Below are 26,700 nucleotides of genomic sequence, written 5' to 3'. Positions count from 1 at the left end.
TATACGGCCTCGAAGCTAAATTGTACATAAGGGCAATTTGTATGTAGATAGTCCACTGTCGCAGTCACAGTCCTGCTATTACAGATGGCAACTCTCTGGGGAGTAACCTCCTAGATTAGTCTCTTTTCAATTAAAACCAATCCGGGTATGTTAGTTCGGCCTCCCTACTCCGTCTGGCTGCTTGATGGCGTCTGACGTCACACCTTAGCGGTTTGAAACTCGTTTCAAACCGCTAAGGTGTGACGCCGAACTAACATACCCGGATTGGTTTAAAAATAATGCAACCAACTTGTTACAAAATGTTCTACGTTTTTGATGGCCTAAAGGGATTGTTTCTTTATGATTCTGTTTGAATATGAGCATATAATATATTTATTAACAAAGACGCAGTTGTTTTGTTGTATTAAATGTATATTGCAAGTCCCCGTGTATAATGAGAGATTGGCATGAAGGTATCCATGTGCAGAATTGTGCATTGGCTTGCATACCTACTCCTAAAGAGTTTATGAAACCAGTGTTATTGTATGTAAATATTTGAAAATGTGTCACTTAGGTCAAGTTGTAATGTTTATTTTCTATTTTTGCAGAGATACAGAACAAAACCGTTTTGCTGCAGCTTATGCAATTTTTCAGCCAAGATTCCTTCCTCACTGAAGAGCCACTTACATCGCAACCATGAAGAAGAAATAGATCAAGAATTAGTTGTTCCATGTCCAAGTTGTGCATTTTCTTCTCAATCAAAAACAGTTGTGAAACATATGCGGATGTTTCATACCTCTGTTCGGAAAATCAACAATGCTGCAGCGAATAATGGTGGTGGTGGTGCAGGACAGACCCATTTCAAGAGAGATACTCAATTTTCCTGTCTAAAATGTTCTTTCACAGACACTTTGTATTATAGTATAAAAAAACATGTGCTGGTTACGCATTTTGATAACATTTTAGGAGCTTACTTTGGAGAAATGCCAGCAAACTTCAGTGAAATGCCTGAATATGCAGCACTGAGCAGTGAGCAGAAGAGCCAGCTTCCCAACAAATACTACTGTAAGAATTGTCACACACCAGCTACCTCTGCGGATGCTCTGATATATCACATTCTGACCTCTGAAAAACATCGTGATCTAGAATACGAGCTTCGATCTCTTATTTCTGAATTCAGCAGGTCATCAATTAAAAGGAGTGTACCTTCTAAGTCACAACCTAGTAAATATTCTGGTTCTGCTGCTGTTCCAGTTCCGAATCCTGCTTCTGTCCAACTTGCTTCTTTTTCCCAGCACAATAGAAATCCACTTATAATGGGACAGTTGACTGCTCCTTTGCAGAATTCTGTTGGAGGACCAATGCCAGTTGTCTCAAATTGTCAAGTGGGAATGATGCATACATCACCCGCTTCTGTCATGTCACAATCACGCCTTGGTTATTTGTCCAATTCTATTCCAGTAAGCCAAAATATGTCCATTCCGTCTTCACTTTCACAACCCATATTTGTTTCCCAGGGTTTTCATATGAGTCAGTCTATTGGACCTGGTGTTCACCCTGGAAACCATGCAATTTCCTCAGGGGTTCTTCCGCCCAATCCATTTGTTAGGCCTGGCATGTTTCCACAGTATCAGTCTGGTAGATCTGGTGTTCTCCCTCCTAATCAGGCTTTACATCCTGGTGGGCTCTCATTAAATCAGTCCAGTTCTGGAGGTTTTACCCTTAATCACACTGTTCCACCAGGGCTTTTTAGTGTTAATCAGTCTGTGAGGCCTGGATATTTCCCTCAGAATCAAAACGTCAGGCCTCCTACTATTCAAGGAGCACAGTCTAATAGCCCTGGGGTCTTTCAGGCAAATCAGTATACTGCCCCAGGTGTGTCACAAAATAATTTCATGTCTACAGGAGGACCACTGATGCGACAGTTGATTCCAACGGGTAAACAGGTTAATGGAATACCTACTTACACTCTTGGACCAGTTCCTGTTACCATGCCCGGATCCCCAAGCGGTGTATCCTCTGCTAACTCACCACAAGTGAATGTGCAGCTCTCCCAGTCAGGTGCTGTTGTACAGGTTTCTCGGTCACCAGCGAGTGCGCCCTCTCCTCAAGTAGTTGCCTCTCCCCAGAGTATTATAGACCAGACCCTCCGATTGCCACCTATCCCAAGTGCTGAAGAAAAAAATACTAAGCAGTGGAAGACCTGCCCAGTATGCAGTGAACTTTTTCCTTCCAATGTTTATCAAGTACACATGCAGGTGGCTCACAAACTACAAGGTGGTACAGAGAGCAAAGAAAAAGACAAAGTTGACCAAGAGAAACTGGCTGCTCGTGCGCCATTTTTGAGATGGGTGAAAGAGAAGATCGTCCGATGCTTATCGTGTAAGTGCTTCATGTCAGAAGAAGGACTTGTAAAACATTTATTGATGCATGGCATAGTTTGCCTATTTTGTACATGGACATTTCATGATCTGAAAAGCTTTGTGGAACACAACGCGATTGTGCATAGTGGAAATAAAAAGATGCCTGTGGATTATATCCAGAAGGGACTTCAACTTGCTAATGATGCTAATGGAGAGATCCTGTTTCCTCACTTTGATTTTAACACAAAGATGCCAAAAGACCAGCTTGGCGGAAAAGAAGTCCATTTGGTTGTTATAGCTGGTGCAAATCATAAGGCTGTGATGCCAGTTTACATTAAAGTCCAACCCCTAGTTGCCGATATGGGGGATATGTGTGTTAAACAAGCTTTCAAATGTCCCTTCTGTCTGTGTGCTTTTGCTGGCTTACAGGTATATGAAACTCACTTAAAGGAGCGGCATCACATTATGCCTACTTTGCATACCATTTTAGGGACTCCTGCTTTCAAGTGCATCCATTGCTGTGGTGTTTATACAGGAAACATGACACTGGCAGCCATCTCCGTTCACTTGATGCGCTGTAGAAGTGCCCCAAAAAATGGCAGTTCTAGTGTTGCCCTCACGTCTCAGAGTAATGGGGATATAATTCCGCCAATGAATGGTGAGAAAAACAGCTTTTTGACGAAGAGAATATCCTCTGATTCTTCAACCATGCTAACACAGGACCAAAAGGATAAAGAAGAAGATAGTGTACAGATGCTTTCTAAAAGAAAGCGACTTGAGGATGCGATTCAAAAGGTAGACATTCCTATTGATGATAAAGATGGTCCTCAGGGACTTGCAATGGATCCTGACGAGTATGAAATTGATTCAAAGGTAGATGCCAAGCTATTTCTGTCTGAATATTTCAACAAGAGGCCATATCCAACAAAGAAAGAAATGGGAATTCTATCTTCTATACTTTGTGAGTGGAAAATTGATGTGCCTGCCTTCTTTTTGGGAAAACAGCAAGTATGCCTGAAGGCAATTGAAAGACAACAAACTTGTGTGGTTCTGGGATTTAATATGTCTGAACTAAAAAACGTAAAGCACAATTTGAGCATAGGACAAGAATAAACCAACATCTATCTTGAAGTGCTCGCTAAAATTCAAACATGGAGATAAACATACTTGTAGTATTCAGTGTAGCAATCGGTAACACATGTTCATTTTTACAAAAACTTTTACTAAGCAAAACAGAACTGAAGGGTTCGCAATTGTTTGCCATAGATTGAATATCAAGGTGGTTTTGTCTATGAAGATGCAGCATGGCCCCACTCAGACCTTTTGGAGAAATTGATTTCATTTGTATTTGATAGAACTTTTAAAATATATATACATATATATACATTTTTGGGATTTGTATAGATTTTTTTAAGTTTCTATCCTTTTGGCGGAGAACTATATTCCATGCAAATCTTCATCTTTTGCTGATATTTTTCCATTCAGCTCTGTAAAAAGTTTCCTTTGGCTTGAAAGCTATTGTAATATTTGCAAGTGTATGACCAGGTTCTTGCTTTATTTTCAGGTGGGAGAGGTGATGGGGTGGGTATTAATCATTGTTTAAACACCTAATGAATCCGATCCTCAGTTGTTTTACTTCTAATGTCATGTGTTCTTCCAATCTTCATCTTAGGTATCTGTGGTTGCTGCCATTTTTACTATCCCTACAGTTAATAATGATCGAGCTGTACTGTGATGCACAAATCGCACTTATTGTCGTTGGTGGTACAATATCAGCTGTACCAAAAGAACGACTGGTTTACTTTGGTCCAATAAGATTCATACATTCAAATCTTAGTTTTTGTTGGGTTTTCTCAGAGTTCATTGCATTTCTCCTGTCTTTGTCGAACTTCAAAAATATAGTGCCTATTTAAAGGGGATTTTTTTTCACTATCACTGCTTTCTGTAGGAGTTTTGAGTTCGACAATATGGATAAAATGATGAACTAATACTTACATGTATCTGCTTAGTCTTGACTGTTTCATATATCAGATGATCACCGCAAGGAAATGTTAAAATGCGATGGGCTGATGTTGAGGACCAATATAAATTAACATGTGCTAACAGTTTAACAACTTGGTTTAAAACAATTCTGGATAAAGCAAATCAGCCTAGTAATACACAAAATAGAAAGTTGTCAGTTTTGTGATACACTTTGTCTTGGCTGCTACTGGTTGTGAAGGCGTGTAGTATTGCGTTCCAGCAGTACTGCATATGTTCTATTCAACAAGGGATACCATTCTACAAAAGCCCAGCTTAAACAGTGTTAACATGGCTATTACATTGACTTGTTTGATGTTTTGCTCTTAAAAGGTAGCTCTGAATCTTTTGCTTTTTGACAAATATATTTCAGCTTTTCACCAATGCCGTTTGTTTAGTAGAAGCCTTCTGAAGGTCGTTCTGCAAAGCAAATCTACCTGTAAAGGAGTATGTTTATTGAAATCCCAAAGCAAAATGGCCTTTATGAGCAATTCTGTTTCTCAGTATAGAATTTTGGTTGAGAAAATAACGGCAATATTGAATTTATATATATTTTTCTCTTTGAGGTTTTATTGTTTTCAATACTTACTACAGTTCATTTCAAGACCAGTGGTACTGGAATCGGTTTTCTTAAGATATATAATTTATTAATAGCTTGGGCTATGAGGAAATGGTCTATTTAGTTATAGTTCATGCTTGTGTATGTGCGTGTAAAAGTCAAAATGGCTTTCTAAACCTTTCTTTAATGTCTGTCTAGTAGAAGGAATGTGTTAACCATTTTATCTATTCACTTTTCCAATAAACATTTTAATGGCGGAGTTGTGCAGATGTCAATTGATGTGCATGAGTGATCATGCAGAAGCAGGGCACATGTGTGTACCAAACTTTTTGTTCTAACCGAGAAATTAAAACAAATCTGCCTTAAGTAGTTATCACTTGTGATATAGTACTCATACCCTCTAGTACGTATTGCATAGTTGGTTAATTCAGTGCGCAATTATTTTTAGCGGCATGTGGCTTGATTCTTGCTTCAGAACTCAAACACCATACAAAATAGAAACATTGTAAACTGAATATGTAGAATTACCTTCAGCAGCTTTATTCGTAGTGTTGTTGATGGATGCAACCTCTGTTTCATTGCAATGATGTGCTGAAACACCATATAACACATAAATGAATGAGTTGGTAGCCCTGAAGCAGACCCAGGTCGTCCTAAGTGTTTTCTACACTAGCATGTATTATTTATCTATCTGTGTGTGTGTTGTGTGTGTGTGTGTGTGTGTGTGTGTGTGTATATATATATATATATGTATATATATATATGTATATATATGTGTTTTAGAGTTGATTAAATCTTTCATGAAGGAACAGAACACAACTATACAATTTAGTATTTTGAAATGGAATTCCTGTGCAGTAGTTGTAAGAAGTTGGATTATTTGTTGAAGGGGGTGAGAACCCACTAAAACGAATAACCACAATCCTTGTAAGGTTGAATCACAAAAGTCAGTAAATAAGCCTGTGTTTAACCCTCTAGTCAATCAATCAAAGACATTTATAGAGCGCACTACATACCCGTAGGGTCTCAAGGCGCTGGGGGTAGGGGGGTGCCGCTACTGCTCGAACAGCCAGGTCTTCAGCTTCTTCGTGAAGGAGAGGTGGTCTTGGGTCAGGCGCAGGTCGGTCGGGAGTTCCAGGTCTTGGCGGCTAGGTAGGAGAAGGACCTTCCTCCTGTCGTCGCTCTTTGGATGCGGGGGACGGTGGCGAGGGCGTGGTTGGCTGATCGGAGGTGGCGTTTGGGAACGTAGAAGTTGTTCGGTTGTTAAGGTAGCTCGGGCCTTGGTCGTGTAGGGCTTTGTGTGCGTGGGTGAGGAGGCGGAAGGTGATTCTTTTGTTGACGGGGAGCCAGTGTAGGTCTCTCAGATGTCCGGAGATGTGGCTGGTTCGTGGGATGTCGAGGATGAGTCTGGCAGAGGCGTTCTGGATCCGCTGGATTCTCTTCTGGAGCTTGGCGGTGGTACCGGCGTAGAGGGCGTTGCCGTAGTCCAGTCGGCTGGTGACGAGGGCCTGGGTGACGGTCTTCCTGGTCTCGGTGGGGACCCACCAGAAGATCTTCCGTAGCATGCGTAGGATGTTGAAGCACGCCGAGGAGACGTTGTTGACTTGCCTGGTCATGGAGAGGGAGGAGTCCAGGATGAAGCCCAGGTTGCGTGCATGGTCTGTCGGTTTGGGTGCGGTGCCCAGGGCGGGAGGCCACCAGGAGTCGTCCCAGGCGGAGGGAGAAGAGCACAGGATGAGGACCTCCGTCTTGTCTGAGTTCAGTTTCAGGCGGCTGGTCGTCATCCACTCAGCTACCTCTTTCATCCCTTCGTGCAGGTTGGCTCTGGCGGCGGCGGGGTCGTTGGTCAGGGAGAGGATCAGCTGGGTGTCGTCGGCGTAGGAGATTATGTTGAGGTTGTGTTGGCGTGCGATGGCCGCGAGGGGGCTCATGTAGACGTTGAAGAGGGTGGGGCTCAGCGAGGATCCTTGAGGGACGCCGCAGATGACTTCGGTGGCCTCTGACTTGTACGGTGGTAGGCGGACTCTTTGTGTTCTTCCGTCGAGGAAGGAGATGATCCATTCCAGAGCCTTCTCCTGGATTCCAACGTTGCTGAGGCGCTGTACTAGGGTGCGGTGGCAGACAGTGTCGAATGCCGCGGAGAGGTCTAGGAGGATGAGGGCCGCTGTTTCTCCGTTGTCCATCAGGGCTCGGATGTCATCGGTGGCGGCGATGAGGGCGGTCTCGGTGCTGTGGTTGGCTCGGAAGCCAGACTGTGAGGGGTCGAGGGATCCAGTCGTCTCAAGGAAGGCGGCCAGCTGCTTGTTGACGGTCTTCTCGATGACTTTGGCTGGAGATGGGGCGGTAATTCTTGAGGTCGGTGGGGTCCGCTGTGGGTTTCTTGAGTAGAGCGCTGAGTTCGGCGTGCTTCCAGCTCTCAGGGAAGGTGGCGGTGTCGAAGGATGTGTTGATGATGTCTCGCAGGTGTGGTGCGATGACAGCGTCGGCCTTGTTGAAGACTTGGTGAGGGCAGGGGTCGGTCGGCGATCCGGAGTGGATGGAGTTCATCGTGCGGATGGTGTCTTCGGTGCTGATCGGAGTCCAGGCGTGGAGGGTGGTGGTGGGGGGGGGGGGGGGGTGGTTGTTCGGTTGTGGTGTGCGTTGGTTGGTTGTTGAAGCTGTTGTGTATGTCCGCGGTCTTGTTGTGGAAGTATGAGGCGAGGGAGTTGCAGAGGTCTTGCGATGGGGTGATGTCGTTGTTTCCTGCGCTGGGGTTGGAGAGCTCTTTCACGATGTTGAAGAGTTCCTTGCAGTTGTGTGCGTTGTTGTCCAGACGGTCCTTGAATGCAGTTTTCTTGGCGGCGCGGATCAGCTGGTGGTGCTTCCGGGTGGCAAGCTTGAAGGTGGTCCTGTTGTCCGGTGTAGGTTCCCTTCTCCAGACTTTCTCGAGGGCTCGGCAGTTCTTCTTGGAGCTCTTGAGTTCGTCGGTGAACCATGGGGCTTTCTTGCTGCCGGGTCTGCTGGGCGGGGTCCTCAGCGGGGCGAGCTCGTCCGCGCAGTTGCTGATCCACTTTGTGAGGTTGTCGGCGGCCTGGCTGGGGTTCGCTGAGCTGGCAGGAGGGTGTTGGCTCAGGGAGGTGGCGAGCTGGTCGGCTGTGATCTTGTTCCAGCTTCTGCGGGCAGCCTGTTGCTGGTGGTGGTGGGTCGTCGTTCTTCTGAAGGTGAAGTGAACGCAGCTGTGGTCCGTCCATTGAAGCTCTGTGGCGTGGCTGAAGTCGATGTCTGTGCTGGATGAGAAGACTGCGTCGAGTGTGTATCCGGCGAGGTGGGTGGGGGTGGACACCAGCTGCTTGAGTCTAGTGGGTTGGCACAAAAGAAAGCTACCACAACAGTCAGGCTTAACTTAAAGGCAATATGTAATGTTTTTATGCAGTACTCAAACAGCTGTAAAGTGAAAACACACAAAAAATCCCGAACCAATTTAAGAAAACCGAGGACCTTTTAATAAATAACTTGACTTCAAAACCACAAAAAAAATCAATCCATAGAACTGGAGTTGTTTTTAAAAATTATGGTCAAAATAGCGCCAAAAGGGCAAAGCTCCAACAGTGGGTATCTGTTGCACCGGACAAGGAGAAACAAATCACACTAGTTCAGGCTGACTGGGATGGAGCGCTGGTAGGGTGTGGGACCAGGTGCGGCTCCATTGGAGTTTTGCCTTTTTTTCTTGGAGTAGAGACTAAGTTTGGCTGCAATCCAAGTCTGTCCGTCGAGCCGCCAGTCAGGTGCTGCCATGTGAGGCCCTTCAGAAATCCTGTGTTGGTTCAGTGAAGCAGACTATCACGAACTGTGAGGTGCTGCGATGAGAGGCCCAGTGCCGGTCTTCTTGATGCTGCGTTGGATATGCTGAAACAGTCTATTGAGCAGGGTGGAGTACAGACTCCAGCCATGGGTCAAGGACCTTGTGGACAACACTTGAAGAGGTCTCTGGAAGTTTGTTGTGTTTCTGTAGATCAAACAGGTCAGCCAATTGATCCTTGGAGTCGCGGGGGGGGGGGGGGGTTTCTGGGTTCACAACAAGCAGTCAGACCGCAGGGCAGTTCTTTTGATTGTTCAATAGTGTTTTCATTTCAGGTTCTAAGGGGTGATGCTTTTATACCCTGTGCCAGCCTATGGGTGGGAGACATCCCCTTTGTTTTATTCCTAAACTGGTTCAAGGCAGTTTGCCACTTTCCCTTGGATCCTTGGATCTGGCTCAAGCCTGCCTAGTGAATCAAAGGGCCGGCAGGCCCCGGTGTGAGATTTGTTTTTTTGTGACCGGGTAGATATCTTAAGAATTCTGGACGGGGATGGCTAGGGCCCTCGGGTTACCCTTTGATGCCCAGGATTGTGCTGGACACAACGCTGACCCCACAAGGAGTTTGGTACAGTTCCCTCCCAGGGCATCCTGCTCCGGAGAGAAACACTCATCACATTCAAAGCCTTTTTGTCCTCTTTCTGGGAGGAATACAAATTACTAGACACGGACAGAAAGGCAAATTTGATTTATGCAGGAAAACTGCAACTTTCTAAACGTAACATTTTCAAAATAGTAAATTAAAATCTGACATTACACTGGGAGTATTTTAGACTGCATTATAGGAACAGCTAGAGAAATCGTTATTCCACTCATTTGAACTGTAGTCTAAAACTGATTAAAATTTACTCTTTTGAAAATGTTACTTTTAGAAAGTTGCAGTTTTCCTGCATAAATCAAATGTGCCTTCCTGTCATTTATTACCTTTGTGGTAAGGTATAAGTATATTGAAAGGGAAGGTGTAGGTCTGGCAAAAGGTTTGTTTTGTTGGGTCGAAATGGCGGTTTAAAACTGCACTGGACTGAGGTGTTTTACAATGTTACTTTAGTGGGTGGTACAATGACTTCTGAAGACAACTTGTAGCGTTAAATTTACTGGCCCTTGGTAGACTTAGTACCATTTACTAGGGACGTGTAAATTAAATGAGTCAATTGGGTATATACTAATTTTACCATGTATGGAGGCAGGGAAGCTCTGCACTTTACACCTGCTATACAGTGGTAGAGTCCTAAAGCCAACAGAGATGGGTTCAGCAAATGTAGGGTTGTGAAGGCAAAAACTCTGGGGGAATATCACGAAAAGGGTAATTTCCAGAATAAGTTTACTACTTTGATTCGATATTGCATATCCAAGTGTCAAATAATTCATAATGGCACTCATTTTTCGAAAAGAGGCAGGCTACATGATCCTGACTTACCAAGCATTGAAAAATCCCAAGGATCTGCCTTGGCAAGCTGTTGTGATATATATTTAGCAAGCATATGCCACGGAAATAACCACTTGCAAAAACCACAGTTGATGGACAGAATGCAGAACAATGTCATATATTCACCCCAGTACAGAGATCTGGGCCTAAATCCATCGTTTTTTTGCACTCCACACCACCCCAGTTCAGACATGGCCATAGGCAAATCAGCCTTGACCCTGTGCCTCATGGGAACAGTCCAGCCCGAACTGCCAAGCCATGCCTTCCCTTGACCGGAAACAAGCTTCTGAGGACCGGTTTCTGGCATTCCAGCCGTCTTCAGCCCAGCTTGCTTGAATCCAGTGGTGTTGAGTGCATGGGACTCACGTCTGAGCATACCCATCCCACTCGGGGTGACAAATGCAAAAACCACAGTTGATGGACAGATAGCCAGAAACCGGTCCTAGGATGCTTGATTCCGGTCCAGGAAAGACATGGCTTGGCAGTTCGGGCTGGACTGTTCCCATGGGGCACAGGGTCTAGGCTGATTTGCATATGGCCATGTCTGAACTGGGGTGGTGTGGAGTGCAAAAAAAACGAAGGATTTAGGCCCAGATCTCTGTACTGGGGTGAATGTATGACATTGTTCTGCATTCTGTCAATCAACTGTTATTTTTGCAACGGAAATAAACACTAACAGAAAGAAAAACATGCCCTTTTCTAAACTTGGTGGGCTTACGCTTGCATTAAACATTTCTGTAGAATTGTTGTTAAAAAAAAAAACATAGGAGAATATCAGTGCTTTCTGTCAAGCAGTTATAGTTGGAGTGCATTACAGGAAAATGAAAATATGACTTTTATTGATGCAAAGCATGGTGCCATTGGCTTTTTATTATTATGACAAGAAGGCACAGTTTAAAGGATTCAATGATGCCAAATAAATACAAATGGATGAATAATGGAGAAAAAACTCTAGTAAAATAATGTACTTCCAGTCCTGCGCAGAAAACAGTTGGATGTACATACTATTGGAAGAATTCCTCTTGCTTTTTGTTCTGGAGAGCCAGTGACTTATCTGAACTGACCTGTTTCCCTGTGCAATGCTGTGTTGGCGGAAACAAAATGTGAGTGACAGTTGAAAAGACCAATGAATAAAGAGAATTTGCACAAAGCACCCTTATATTACTTTATAATTATTATTCCAAGATGGTAAGGAGGCAGTCCTAGCTAGACCTAACAAGGGATCAGTGAGGCTTTACCCACTAGAAAGAGGATAGATCAAGCTCCTATTGAGTAAAATAGCAAATGGTCCTTTTGCCATAGGTGTGGATGTCACAACTGCTGTATCTTGTTTTGAAGCCAGCTGGATTTTTAAAAAAACATTGACATTTGTGTACGTACCTGGTAAAGTCGAATTTATGTAAAAGTAAATATTAAAATAGATTAAAGTTTTGAAGTTGACATATTTGTTCTTGTGTGAGCAGACATTGTTGGCTGGGTTTGAAGTAGTCAAAAATAACATCAGTGTGCCCCCATGTGTTGCAAAGTGTATATATTCTGGAGTGTACCATTATATGGTAGCTCAAACTGTGCTGCAAAGGCTTAGGCATCTTCATTTGGTAGTAGTAAACATTTGAATAGTTCCAACAATGTGCATGATCACAGAGCACTTCAGTGAATAATGTTTTTTTTTCTTCATTAAAAATTAAGTAGCAAGTTCAAATGTAACCAGTCAAGAGTCTGCATCAAAAGGTTTACAATCTTATGTTGCATTGTTATGAGGCTCATCAAATACTTCAGTGGGAACGACCCTGCAAAATCAATTGCCACAAGCTTTCTATGTCTGCAGTTATGGTGATATATTGCCTATAGTAACTTTAAAGTACTGTTGAAGAAACTTTTTTCTGTAGAAATGCTGTTGATCTAAATAAATGTCAGCTTCACCAAACGTGACCATTCCTAACATGAATTCAAAAGGTTTAAAGCTGGGTTAAATTACACATTTTTATTGTACTAAACGCTTGTCTGAACATAAGACCATTAAAACCTTGTCTAGAGTACTTTTGATAACAACCTGCCTAAGACCAGTTTTGCCATTCATGAGAAAGTCCGGGATACGCTCATTCTAGCTAAGTCATCCTTTCAATAACAGCTATGGTACTACCTTCCACTGTATCTCAATAGGGATTGAAGGAGCACTATCCCATAAGGAACTACCCTTGCAGCCCAGTGTAATATTGTCTTCTAAAGGGCTAAGGAGGTAGTATGTTCAAGCTTCAGATGCACAGCCATCTTATTCCACCGCAAGATCGCTGACATCCACGTTAGCTTCAACACCACGACCGCCCGACTACGCCAGACTCCACCTCCCCTGTGAACACCACCAGCGCCAACCGCCTGGCCTCCTGGTCCAATGAAGACTAGATACGCAAGGTCATGAACCCCATTCACTCAGGATCTCCGTCTGACCCGTGCCCACACCACGTATTCAACAAAGCAGACGCAGCCATCGCACCCCAACTACGGAAGGTCATCAACATCTCCTTCGAAACAGCGACCTTCCCGGAAAGCTGGAAGAACACCGAAATAAACACCCTCCTCAGGAAGCCCAAAGCGGACCCCAAGGACCTCAAGAACTTCCAGACCATCTCCCTGCTCCCATTCCCGGCAAATGTCATCGAGAAAATAGTCAACATTCAACTGGCTCGCCACCTCTAAGACAACATCATGGACCCGTCCCAGTCTGGAATCAGCTGTAACCACAGCACCAAGATAGCCCTCATCGCCGCCACAGACTACATCAGGCGCCAACTAGACAACGGCGAAATATCAGCCCTCATCCTCCTGGACCTGTCAGCCGCCTTCGACACGGTCTGCCATCGCACTCTAAAGACATGCCTCCTAGAAGCCGGAATCCAAGAGAAGGCTCTTGACTGGACCACCTCCTTCCTCTGACAGAACCCAGAGCATCCGCCTCCCACCCTTCCAATCCGAAGACACCATCATCATCTGCAGCGTCCTCTAGGTCTCATCCCTCAGCCCAACGCTGTTCAACATCTACATGGCCCCCTCGCACAAGTGGCCCGCCATCACAACCTCAACATCATCTCCTATGCTGACGACACCCAGCTCATCCTCTCCCTCACCAATGACCCACACACCGCCAAAACCAACCTCTACGAGTGAATCAAGGCCGTCGCCGATTGGATGAGTAGCAGCCGTCTGAAGCTGAACTCTGACAAGACGGAGGTCCTCGTCCTCGGACCCACCCCCTCAGCCTGGGACGACTCTTGGTGGCCGACAACACAGGGACCAGCACCAACACCCACCGACCATGCACGCAATCTAGGATTCATCCTCGACGACTCCTTCTCCATGTCTAAGCAGGTCAACGCTGTCTCCTCCTGCTACAACACCCTCCGCAGGATCTACAAGTGGATCCCGACCGAAACAAGAACGGTGACATAGGCCCTCGTCTGCAATAGACTGGACTACGGCAACGCATTCTACGCAGGAATCCCAGCCAAACACCTACGGCGACTACAACGTATCCAAAACGCCCCAGCCCGACTGATCGTCAACGTCCCCCGCCACAGCCACATCACCCCCCACCTGAGAGACCTACACTGGCTCCCCGTTGACAAGAGTATCGCCTTCAAGCTCCTCACCCACGCACACAAAGCACTCCACAACGCCGAACCAGCCTACCTGAACAGCAGACTCAGCTTCCACACCCCCACCAGCCAGCTCTGCCAGCCTCGCCCTCGCCGCTGTCCCCCGCATCAAACGAACGACCTCCGGCGGCAGATCCTTCTCCTACCTCGCCACCAAGACCTGGAACACCCTCCCTACCCTCATACGGCAGACCCAAGACCTACTCGCCTTCAGATGACTCCAAGACCTGGCTCTTCGAGCAGCAGCAGCACCCCCCCCCCCCCCCCCCCCATCCTCCCCTCAGCGCCTTGGGACCCTCACGGGTAAGTAGCGTGCTTTACAAGTACTCTGATGGATTGATATGGTCCCAAAAGCCTTGAAATAAGATTGGTTTTAGAAGATTGATTTCTTCTGAACTGTAGGCTGCTCTTTTAGTGCTGAAGTCCTTTTTACGACCAGTCCCTTAGAAGTTAAAACTGAGTCTGAAAAATATCACCAGAGTGTATTTTAGTACTTCTGGGGAATGAAGTTGAGAGCTATTGCTGGCTTGCCTACAGCAATGCTTTTTAATATGACAATGCTTTTAACTTTCTACCTTTCTTCAACCTCTTCATACGCATTTCTTCTGCCACACACCATTCAGCATGATTTCTGAACATGTCTTCTTGTGGAGAACTGGGCGTCACCATTTGATTGCTATTTTATGTTGAGCCAGTATTGACGCTGCTGTTGCTTTATTTTTCATATATTTAGAATGCATTGTCTAGATGCCTACTCTTTTTTGATTCTGCTTCACTTAAGCGAATGTGTCAGTTACTTTACTTTAGAATTTTGCAGTCCTCGTACACTCCCAGAACATGTCAAAGAATCAGTCACTTGCCATTCTGCAAGTATCTCTTTCAGCATCCCTTGTGGGATATATTTTCTCAAAACTATTGCATGAGGTTAGTCTTGTGATGCACATTGAATTGTGCATGATTAAGCCTGCCATCTGTCAAAGCAACACATGTCGCATTTGGTTTCCACCCGCTCATGACACGCCGCTACGGTAGCACTTACCGAAATCGACTACATTATCCGCCTGAAGCATAGAATGCACATTTCAGAACGACTCTGATTATAGCACGAGTCACTGTTTCCACTTCAGCAAAAGCCCTTTTTGGCAGCAGTTTTATACGTCATTGATACCAGTGAAATTTCAGTATCGCATTTTTCATCACCCACCAACTGGTATTCGCCCCTGAAGAAGGGAACAGGGCTTCCCGAAATGCATCGGGCGACAGCAAGAGACCATACATAATGTTATTGTTCTAAATGCACAACCATGTAATTTAGTGTCATATATGGACACATAAATATTTGTATTTTCCTTTATGCTATGAACTACATAGACTTATGAAAAGTTCTCAGCGTATGATTTACAAGATGATCCATGAACTCAATATAGTTCTTGAATAATTACTGTGAGAAATAAAATTAATGTTGGTAATACAAATTTACAGACTTTTGAGTTAATAGAGTCTTATTATCAGTTTACTTTGTGAGAAAAATTATTCTCCTAGGAACAGTGCATCCTGCATGTAGGCTCAGCTTGCATTTTCATTTGCATTTTTGTACTATGTAGCCAACATAGTCTAGCAGTTTGCACCCTTGGTTTACCTTACAAGATTGTTATATTTTTGAGTGCTCCTCTTCACTTTGTTATTGCATGATTAAGCCTGCCATCTGTCAAAGCAACACATGTCGCAAGTGTCTGCCCGCTTTTTCCAAAACTGAAGGTCTACATTAATTTTCCCATTAATTTCACTTGTAGTTTTTTCCATTTTTTTTAAATGTATTAATTTTATTCTGCTCAAATGCTTTGTACAAATCTGTATGGAAGCTGCATTTTCTGCGTGATCACCCAATAAGTCTACTTTTACTGGTGTTAGAACTGCATTTTACTGCTGCTAGCCAGTAGTAAAGTGCCTGTGCTTCCCTTTAGGCATGGTCAAATTGGCATATTCCTAATTGGTATGTTTAACTTACCTCAAAAGTCCCTTTATATAAAGCGTACCAAGGGCCTTTTAAATGTCACTAGTAGACTGCTGCGCCTATTGTGCCATCCATTACAGTGACCTAACTTCAGGACTACCATTGTAGCATTGACTGTAGTACATAAATCTGTAATTAGACCTGTCGGAATAAATTATTTGAACAGCTAGTCTCATTTTTAAATACCAAGTCACCCCTTTGTATGTCTACAAAGCAGGCTGCATGGTATTTAAAAGTAGTAAGTGAAGATATTTAATATAAAAATGTTCTTATAGTGACAAGCACCCAAACACTAATTTCACTGTGGCAGGCCTGGCTGCTATCCGTAGAAAGCAAATCAGCATTGGGACTAGCTAGAAAAAGAATGAAGCAACTTTTTATTATAGGTATTAAAAATCCAGTTCATTGGTGTAGTCTGATTGTTAATATTATTAAGGCAAGGTAACTTTTATAAAAGTTACCTTTTCCCTGCCTGAGGTTCCTGAAGGCTAAATTTGCATTATCTTTCTCCCTTTTGCTACCAAGCATTTGAATAGGTGTGAATGGGTATGAAATACTTTCCAGCAGCAAACTAGATGCTGACTTGATTGAGTAGAAATTACTTCTTGGAGTCTGACAGAATATGCAAGGTGTGACTTTAAGCTCCTTTTTGACATTGATGTCAAATCCTGCTTGACGGATCTGCTTGGTTTTACATATAAAACTTGGGGCACACTTGAAAGCAATTGAAACAGAATGGCAACACCATTCTCGTATATCCATTGCCTGGGCTTTTAAAACCCCTACTTCAGCCAGACTTCTGCCTCTGACTTTATTGTGGGTGCAAGCAATGTGTTAGAAGTCCGTTTCTGCAAATATTTGTCATTTGCACATCGCCAAGTAAGTGTATGATTTGTATAGCTCCTATTTAAAACATTGTTTGCATCGAACTTCTTTCTTAATTCCCCATTTATTTTGAAATATTTGTACTATTCATTAAAAAGCAATTTAACTGCTGTGTGTTCGAAGAAAAAAAACTGACATCATACATACAGCCTTTTGGTTCTCTGTGATTGTCAGATAGCTCACTTGACAAAAAACTTTCACTGTAGTAAGAGAAAGAAAAGTAAACGCCATTTTGGTGTATAAGAGAAGCAGCAAATGGGTAAAGGACAAACTTACACTTCCTCAGTTCTTGAACATACCGCAAATGTCGAGATAAAAAATGAAATTTAAAGGCATCTTTGTTGCTCATTCGCTTTCTTAATGAATAGAACAAATGTTCCTTTTAAGCTCAAGTTTACTCGCCAGAACGGACCAGTAGATTCTAAAATTTGCTTGACCTAATAAAACCTGAATCGACCTAGCACGTGGGAGAATAGATTTTTCAAGACCCGAGGCTGCCACAATAATACTGGTGTATCACCTGTCTTGTTGCTGAAAACGCAGCTTTTTTTCTACCAGATGTCAGGGCTGAGCAGAGTAGACTCTCTCCTGTTCCAAAGTTACTCCCTGCTGCTAATAGAAGACATCGGAATTATTATTTGAGGCTCCGTAGAGTGATGTCACGCAGATGGGTTTCCTTTTGGCTTGGATGCTTGTCTCCCTCGCGGTGAAATTCGAAGATGGCCTCCGGAGGGAATTTGCCGGTTTACCAGTCTAGTGGTTGAGCGTATCTGCAAGCGCAGCTGTGCTCGCGCCTCCTCGCTAGTCAAAGTGCGCACTTCAACTGTGATTTTCCCGTTAACGGTCGCATTCAGTCAGTGCAGCGGTTTTGTTTAGAAAAAAGATTCAATTTGGTGAGTATTGTAGCTTCCTAGTGACAAAGACCAGTAGAGGGTTTCCGCTTAGTGGAAAGTCGTTTTTGGCCGTATTATTCTCCAAACATAGCCTCTTGAGGTTTATCAGAGAGGCCTATGTTCCTGTTCGTTTGGATATGAGACAGAGTTCTATGAGTTATTTTTGGACTGAGCTTGAAGAATATTTAAGGTATATATCAAAGACTTTAGGGAAAAAACTAGAGACTATCTAGGATATTCCAACCTTTCCTTTTCTTTGAATTCCACCCTGGAGAGACCAGTAGAATTAATTTCAGTAAAAGGCAGAGAGAGAGAGTCAACACAGACCGTATTTTCTACTAGCAAATCCAGTGGTATGTTTATTCTTTAAAACTCTTGACTAAGGATTACAAGGCTACAATTGAGAGCACCAAGTAGATATGATTTTTCATATATATCACCTACTGGCGGTAGTTAGGACCTATTTTCCGTAGGAAATCTGCAACATTCTATTTGGAATAACTTTGGCGCCGGTTGGCGAATCTTCGTGAAATTTTCAAAACCTACGGTCAGTTCCGGTCCGCTCCTATCCTGAAAGTTTCACGGTGATTCGTGAAGCGGGGGCTGAGAATAAAATGGTACCAAAATGTGTTTTCCCCATGCAATTTCCCATAGGACCTTTAGCACAGCTACAGCCCGAACTGCTGAACGGATTTACGCCACATTTGGCAGAGATGTAGTCCTCGGTTCAGACTTGTGCCTTTTGCTTAAATGGTGTCAATCTGTTTAGTAGTTCCTGAGAAAATTACAGTTAAAAGCATTTATTTATGGGTGCGGACTATCAGCGGACCGTGAGTGCATCGTAAGCGCACTCTTCTGATCATGCGCTGAATGCTAATTGGCTGTCAAGAGGTTGTCAACATTCGAAACCAGGAACTGTTGGCAGCCATTTTGTGCCTCTAACAGCGAGGCTGAAGAAGTCAGTGGAATATGTGTGCACAACGTAGAAAGGGTGCAGGGTACAAATACTATTACCATCTAGACCTGCTTAGGGGGACCCCCAGGGCCCACAATTTTTTTTTTTTTAAAAAGACCTGGCAGATGCGTGTAGGGTGCCGGACTCTGCCGTCAAAAAAAATTAAATAAAACTGCTTTTTTTTATAAAAAAAATGGTGGTGGGAGGGGTCCAAGGTCCCCAAAGCCACGGTGACCACCACGCTCGCGGCTTTATGTATTGTGGGAGGGGGACTGCGTGCCCCCCCCCCCCCCCTCCTGGAGCACTCGAGGGCCCGTCACCCCTGGGAGCTACAAAAAAAATGGTTGGGGTGAGCTGCAAGGTCTCCAAAGCCCCGTGGACCACCACTCCCTGGGGCTTTATGTGTTGTGGGAGGGCCGGCTCATGCAGTGTCCCAGGGTGTCCATCCCGCCCTCCCATAGTAAGGAAGTCTGTTCTCTCTTTCTAAATCAGATTGCTTTTTCACATGGGGAGCAGCATGTTAGCTCCCCATGTGAAAAAGCAATGCCAGCTCCTAAGCACGTAGAAGTTGTGCAGCAAAGGCACTGGAGTCGTGCACCCTACAGATTATGAGTCGTGCGTGGGCTACTTCAAATTTTACTGTAAAAAAAATAGCCCCTATCAGTAACTTCTAATATCCCCGGGGACCCTATCCCCCGGGTCTTATAAAACATTTTGGGGACAGTGGGGGGAGCCACAATGGCCCCCACGGCCCCGCCGGTTCCCCGTGTCCTTTGTTAGCCGGCATTACTTTTCGACATGGGGAGATGCTAACTTGCATGTGGAAAAGCAATCTGGTTTGGATTTTGAAAGAGAACAGATTTCAAAATCCAAACCAAGTTTGCTATGGGAGCCGCGAGACTCCCGCCCTCTCATAGCAAACAGCAGTGTCCTGGGGTTAGGCACCCCAGGACACTGCAGGAGCCAGCCCTGGGGCGTGGATGTCCCCAGGGCCCTGGCCCTAGAGGGCTCCAGGCGGAGGGCCACTCAGCCTGCTTCCCACAATACACAAATCCCTGGGGGCTGGTGGTTCCCGGGGCTTGAGGGGGGTCGGTAAGGCCCACACACTTCTAATTTTGCAGGGGGGGGGGCCTAGGACGCAAAAGTGGTGCAAGGGGGTTGTAAATCTGCCACATAGTGTTTTGTTTTACTTTGCTTTTTCTTTCTGCCATGTAGGGGATCCAGGGTGAATATAACGGTTTCTGTACAGCCAGTACCTTTCAACCCTACCCCCAAAGTGCTTACTGCCTGTTACCATAGCAACAGTTCATGGAACACTTAAGTGATCAGAGGTTAGAAGTTCACCACACAATGTTGCTAATCAAAACAGTTACTGTGTTGGTGTTTTAAAAGTTTTCCATAGGAACAGTTAGTCGTAGCTATAGACTGTGGTAAAGAGTTAGCCTCAGTATTATATTTCTAGTTATAAATATCATTTCTATTTTTAAATATTTTATAACTATTTGATTATCACACTAAATAATAGTGAAACTATTCTTTATTAACTTTTATTAAAACAAACGTAACTTAAAGATAACAATGTAATAAATAACTAGAAACATAACTTTAGAAAAACAATTAAACAAAATGTTAAATGATCTCTAATAAAAGAAGGGTAGGTAATCTGCAAAAACAAAGATGAAATTGTGTTCAAAATTAGATCGATGTTACTAAATGATGTCAAACATTACAAGTTAAGGTAATACTTGGCGATATTTTTTAATTTGCACCTCTGCAGTGTGCATGATACATTCCACCTCTTAGACAGGCTCGCGTTCAAGAGGTGTCTGTACGAAAGTGCCTACTGGGTCAGATTTACAGTATGGATCAACAGGTCTTTAAAATGATTATGAGATGAGACAGAATTAGGTGAGAGATCAAGTAATTATGCAGAGCAATATTCTTTGGGGCTTATTTACAAGACCCGTGCGCCACTTTTGCATTACTTTTCCCATGTTAAAAGTGGCGCAAGGGGCTTGTAAATAAGCCCTTTTATTTCTAACGCATTTAATTGGAGGCATTGTATATTTTGGCCACTCCGCTTACCTTGTGTAAACACTGTGACCAACAGAGTTCACAACTTGAACTCCGCTTTGGTTGTACACGGCAGAGTGGACAGCAGCGTCCATAACATTAAAAGAGAAACGATGTGAGAGAAAAAACGACATTAAAACATGAGAGAGAGAAAGTTATAGATGGAGCAGTTAATACTGAAGAAAATCTTTGTAGCTCACCTTTTGCCTTCGTTGTGTGTCCAAGCACGTGCTGGTTCATAGTGCACCCTCCAGTTTAGTGATCCGAGTGAAAATATATAGAGTTAGTAATATCATAGTACATACAACTGCACAAGTATATTTTTGATTTATTTATTTGTACACTCAGCAGGGGTGTGGACCTTTTTTAATAATGTACTTGTCCATGGGACAAAATGCAACATAAATCTACATGTCCTGTAAGACCATCAACTTGCCCCACCCATTCCCAAATCTATAATGTGGGATGGCATAAAGCCATTGATGAATTTTTGTTGCAATAAAACTGAACAGTAAAAACTGGACTTTATTGCTGAGAAGTGATATTCTCCTCAAGTATTGAAATGCAACAATAATTTCTCTTCAATAAATCAATCAAATGACACTTGTTAAAGTGCACAGATTCTAAATTAGCGTCCCATCGCTCTGGCAGACTGTAAAGGCAGGACAAAGTAACAAGAAACTAAACCTAGCCAAATAGCCAGGTTTTAAGTTGCCTTTTGAAGGCTGACAGTCAATTATCTGTAACAGAAAGGAAGCCTGTCCATAATTTTGCAGTGCGTACAATAAAGGGGTTGCCGACACAGCGATACTTCAGAAATTTCGGAATCGCAGAAGGTGACTTGCTTGCTGCTATTTTGTATGAACTTACATTGATTTTACCTGTATTTTAACATTTTTCTTGGGCGGTGGATTTTAGGCTAGTTTTAGAGGACATAATTAGCGGGGAACCCAGGTTTTCATTTTTCATTTATGTGAAAAACCAGAAGGGAGGGAAACCCAAATAGGCACTCACCTGAACTGCCACCATTTTGAGTGGGCCAAGGTGAGAGCTCTAGCCTTTTTCTGTCCCCAGCACTTTAAAAACTGGGCTGACGCGACCGCGCAGCCTTGATTGCTCCTGAGACGTGGGCCGGGAGTTTGCTTAAAACCGCACAAAACTGCTCTTTGCTCGCTAAAAATTGCACAAGTCTTGATTGCTGCTATTTTGTATGAACTTACATTGATTTTACCTGTATTTTAACATTTTTCTTGGGTGGTGGATTTTAGGCTTGTTTTAGAGGACATAATTAGCTGGGAACCCAGGTTTTCATTTTTCATTTATGTGAAGTGCCAGAAGGGAGGGAAACATGAATAGGCACTCACCCGGAGGGCCGCCATTTTGAGTGGGCCAAGGTGAGAGCTCTAGCCTTTTTCCGTCCCCAGCACTTTAAAAACTGGACTGGCGCGACCGCGCCAAAGGCAAGCCCGCTTGCGCCTGGCCTGCGCCTAGCCCCAGGACCCCTGGCTGGCGGCCTCCAGGCAATATACAAGGTATAGCCTACGACCGGTGACGTAAATATATAATTTACTCTCTTAATTTCTATGCAGGTAAGTACTTAATCAATAATAACTCAAATCGGAAAGAAAGAACCAGAGTCCGTGGTGTTAGAGTTCTTAGGGGTTTTATTCCTCAAAAAGGAATGGTCAGGACCATAATATCATGTTCTTCCCACCGCAGGGGTGGAAGAAGGGATAGAGCGCGCTTCATTTTATTGACCGTACATAGCTTATATACTTAATTCATGTCATAGGAAACCGTATAGTAGGCGTAACAGCTGAGAGAAGACAAGATAACAGTATACACGTGTTACTAGTACGTAATCAGAAGGCGTGGACTAGGCGTGAACTGGAGGTGTGTGCTAGAAACGTCACAGATGGGTGTCACGAAGGGGTGGCACTAACAGAAATGTTGCAATGTCAGCAGAAATCGGAAGCTTGGATGCGCGCGCAGCTGCATGACGTGTGATAGACGTGAAACTGGAGGGGTGCAGGGGACTTGACATTTACACTGACGGAAAGAGACAGAAGTCTGGCATGTCAGATCAACTTGTACTTCTATCATATCTGATATCTGATGTTTAGGAACCATATTATCTGGACGGAAAGGTCTCTAGGGCAGAAGCCATTCTATACTAACTGTGGATGCGTGTATAAGCGCCTAAGTGTCTGCATGAGAAGCGTGGGGGCACGGGGCCTTCCATGGAAGCATGGTAACAGAAGCTATGAATTACTTGCACTGAGACAGGTCGGCCCTTTGGCTCTGCAGCTGGGGAGGATGTTTACTGAAGCTAGTAGCCAGGAATGCATTTTCGAAGAGCGGAACAGATAACTCGAAGGTTATAGTCAGTCTTGGCAGAAAGCAGGCTGAGCTGAGCGCGAGGGGCCGCGCTGGAAGTAAGTCAGAGTTCACGGGTACAGAGGCAGCCTGGGCTGAGGCTGTCAGAGTCAGAAGCCAGAAAAGAGGCTCGATGGCAGAAATTCAGGGCCTACTTTGCCAGAGCAGGAAAACATGTAAAATACACTACAAAAAGACGTTGGCATAGCATACTTAGGAACGGGTTATTTAATCCATTCATGGTGGATCTGAAAGAGGACAAGTTAACGTTGGACGCAAATGTATTTGCGTCTTCATAACTGACACAGGAGGAAAGTTACATGCACTTTAAGCTGGTACATGGAGTCGGTGGGGTACGCGCTAGGGAACACAACTTGACCATAAAATTTATATTTCCTCATTCCCTCCTTGTTCCCTACGGACCCTTCATGATATATCGATCCTCATGAATCGATCAGTTTGTTCTTGTAACATCATTTGTTCTTCTTTCTTTCTTTTACGTTTTGAGAGAAAACTGGAATGTTCAATACAAGAGGTGGCACACAGTCCACAAATCGCTGGCCCGCACTGCAGGCACAGGCAGCAACTGAATACTAGGACTAGGCCAATGCCTAGGAAGGATAGGATCTTCCATCCCCAAGCGGTTAACGTTGTCCAGAACCAACCGGACCAAGTCCAGGTGCCTGGATTCTGATGTATCTGATTTGCAATTTTATGGAGACGTGTAATAGCTTGATATACAGATGGTGCGTTTTGTGGTATGAAAACACAGCAACTTGACCCGATGACCTTACAAGCTCCACCTCTATCTGCCAAGATGACGTCAATAACAAGACGATTCTGAAGGACAACAACCCGCATGGCGGACTGCTCTTCTGTTAAGTTACCTAGGGCGGAGGCAGTTTCATTCACTACTGCTTCAAGTGTTCTAGTTAATCTGCGTATTAATTTACTATTCTGAACAGGTCCTAAGAAGAAAAAGAATCCTTTATTAAAATCGGTGTACTGTTCCCATGCCGTTTCTGTGTAGTCGACAAGTGGGATATCTCTTCTGGGTCTATTCTTTACTAGATTTGTATTTCTGTGGTAATCAGGAGGAGCTAGGAAAACAGGTGGCAGAAGGAATGCAATGTAACAGGTACCATCCCAATCTGGAGGTAGGCGTATGTATGCGGTATGACCACAAACAAAGTAAGAATGACGAATAGCTTTAAAGGACGATTTTCCATGATCACTGAATTCGATCACAGTAGTGCATTTACTATGACCTAAGTGTACTGAACCTTTCTTCCTCACACATAATTCACCCGTGACGGGTAATACTGACATAGTGGGTATAACAGGTGCGGCTTCGGATTCAACAGTAAGAATCATAAGGCTAATTGTGTAATTACCTAGTCCATATACTTCATTTTCTAGATCAGTTCCTATTCTAGTGGGGAGTCCCTCCTTATCAGGGTAACAGACGTCGAGCAGGACCAAGTTCAGGTTTCCCCAAACCCAGCCCCCGTCGAAAACAGCAATATCAGGATCTAAGGAATTAATTATTTTAAACCATGCACCGCAGGAGCCATTGTGAGTGAACGGGTACGTAAAGAGGGGCAGAGCTCCCTTGTAATTCTGGTAGGGAGGGAGTCGGCCACATATCCAGCAGTCTGTAGCATTGTTAGTTTGATGGGAATGGTGTAGCATACTAATGAATGTGTTGTTGCGCAGCGCAAGTCTGTAGGGGAGTTCATGAGGAGGCAACTCGCTAAAAGTGTGTTCAGCAGAGACATTGTAAACAGATTGTTCACGCCTGAAAATAGGGTAGTAGATAGGGAGAAGTATACTGGCAACTATGATCAGAAGACTTAGAAAAAACATTATTAACAATGTCACTATACAGTGACTACGCAGTGATTTACAGTATGTACGTTTCTTGAATTCTCTCTCTCTATCTCGATCTAGGGGATACATGTCAGAAACTATTTAACCGATTCACCTAGGGGAGGACTTAAACAATTAAACTGTCTGACTTGCTAGATCGGAGTTTCGATCGGTACTCCTCTTGGGGAGTTTTTTCTCGTTCAGATTCTGTAAAGTCTTTTGCCTCAACACAGTCTTTGGTGGGGGTGGACGAGTCTCGGTCTGGTTTCAGTTCATGGAATTTTTTCACATGACTCGTATGGACCCACCCCTTTCTCCCTTCGATCTTCACGGCGGTCCTCGTGGTGAGAAGGACGGTCTTCGGCGATTTCCAGCGGGGCTCCAGCGGGCTCTTCCTATCAAAGTTTCGCACCAATACTAGGTCCCCAGGACGGACATCATGTGGCTTTACATCAGTGTTGTCAGGGAAGGCTGCGGCAACCTGTGAACGACATGATTGGAGTGCAGACATCAAGGAGGCAAGGTAATCTGTCAACATATTGCAATCAACATCAGTAATTTTTTTCGGAATGGGCGTCCCCCACATATTCGGTGGTCTGCCAAAAACCACTTCGTACGGGGATAGCCCTGATCTCGAATGGGCAACCATTCTCATATAGAATAGTGCCACTGGCAGGGCGACTATCCAGTCGACCCCTTTCTCTTTACATATTTTAGCAAGTCGTGTTTTTAATGTCTGATTATGCCTCTCTACAAGGCCTGCGGCTTCGGGGTGTCGGACACAATGGAATTTCCACTGGTATCCTAGCAATAAAGAAACTTCTTTCATTAATGCGGATGAGAATGGCTGACCGTTATCTGAGTATACGACACGAGGCAAGCCGTACCGTGGGAAGAATTCACGAACCAACTGCCTGGCAGTGATCGGAGCAGTGTAATCTGGGACTGGGTATGCTTCGGTCCAGCGGGACAGAGCACAAACAACTACGAGAACATATTTAAATCCTCGACAACGGTCCATCTGGATATAATCCATCTGGAGGACTTCAAAAGGGTGATCGGGAGGATGAAATCCACCTTGCTCTACAGGGACGCTTTTACCTGGATTGAACTGACAACAGATCATGCAAGTACGCACTTTCTGTTTCGCTGCTGCTCGTAAGTGTTTATTGTTCCAAAGATTTTGTAAACTGTCTAACATCGCTTTCTCTCCTAGATGTGCTGGACTATGTGCTGTATTAATCATGACTTGAACCATAGAGTCAGGGAGAAACCATGTAGATTTTCCCTTCGTCATCCAACCTTGATCTGTCTGGATCCCTCCTAGTTCAATCCATTTCTTTATTTCTTCTGGGGTAGCATGTGTCTGAATATCGATAACATCTAGTGTGGGATCTCTGACTGTCATACAATGTGTCGGTCCGGTTGTCTTTGTCATGTCAATTGTCTGAGTGTGAGTCAATGCTGTATGTTTTGCTGTCTGATCTGCCAGGTCGTTACCCTGGGAAACAGAATCTGTGACTTTAGTATGTGCTTTACACTTCATGACGGATATTCCTGAAGGCAGATGTATTGCTTCTAGCAGTGCTTGAATGAGGGGACCATGTTGGATCTTGGCACCGTGAGAGGTCAGAAAACCTCGTTCTTGCCATAACATGCCGAAGTCGTGTACAACTCCGAACGCATAACGGGAATCAGTATATATGTTGACATTTCTGTTCTTGGCTAGAATACAGGCTCGGGTCAGAGCAATAAGCTCTGCCGCTTGAGCAGACAGTGTATCGATACGATGTGTTTCTTT

General features: G+C 44.2%; 1 protein-coding gene across 1 annotated transcript in view; it reads left to right on the top strand.

Annotated features, from left to right (window-relative positions):
• Window positions 1–5,177, top strand: part of ADNP2 (ADNP homeobox 2) — a 115,513-nt gene extending 110,336 nt beyond the window's left edge. Inside the window, exon 4 of the mRNA XM_086965189.1 lies at window positions 588–5,177. Coding sequence (XP_086821315.1) covers window positions 588–3,455 — 2,868 coding nt within the window. The 3' untranslated portion in view covers window positions 3,456–5,177. The remainder of the gene's footprint in view (window positions 1–587) is intronic.
• Window positions 5,178–26,700: the final 21,523 nt, after the last annotated feature.

This window comes from Lissotriton vulgaris, chromosome 4_1 (genome assembly GCF_964263255.1).
Source record: "Lissotriton vulgaris chromosome 4_1, aLisVul1.2, whole genome shotgun sequence".
NCBI lineage: Eukaryota > Metazoa > Chordata > Amphibia > Caudata > Salamandridae > Lissotriton > Lissotriton vulgaris.
The sequence above is the reverse complement of the archived record's forward strand: the minus strand, read 5'-3'. Positions and strand labels throughout refer to the sequence as shown.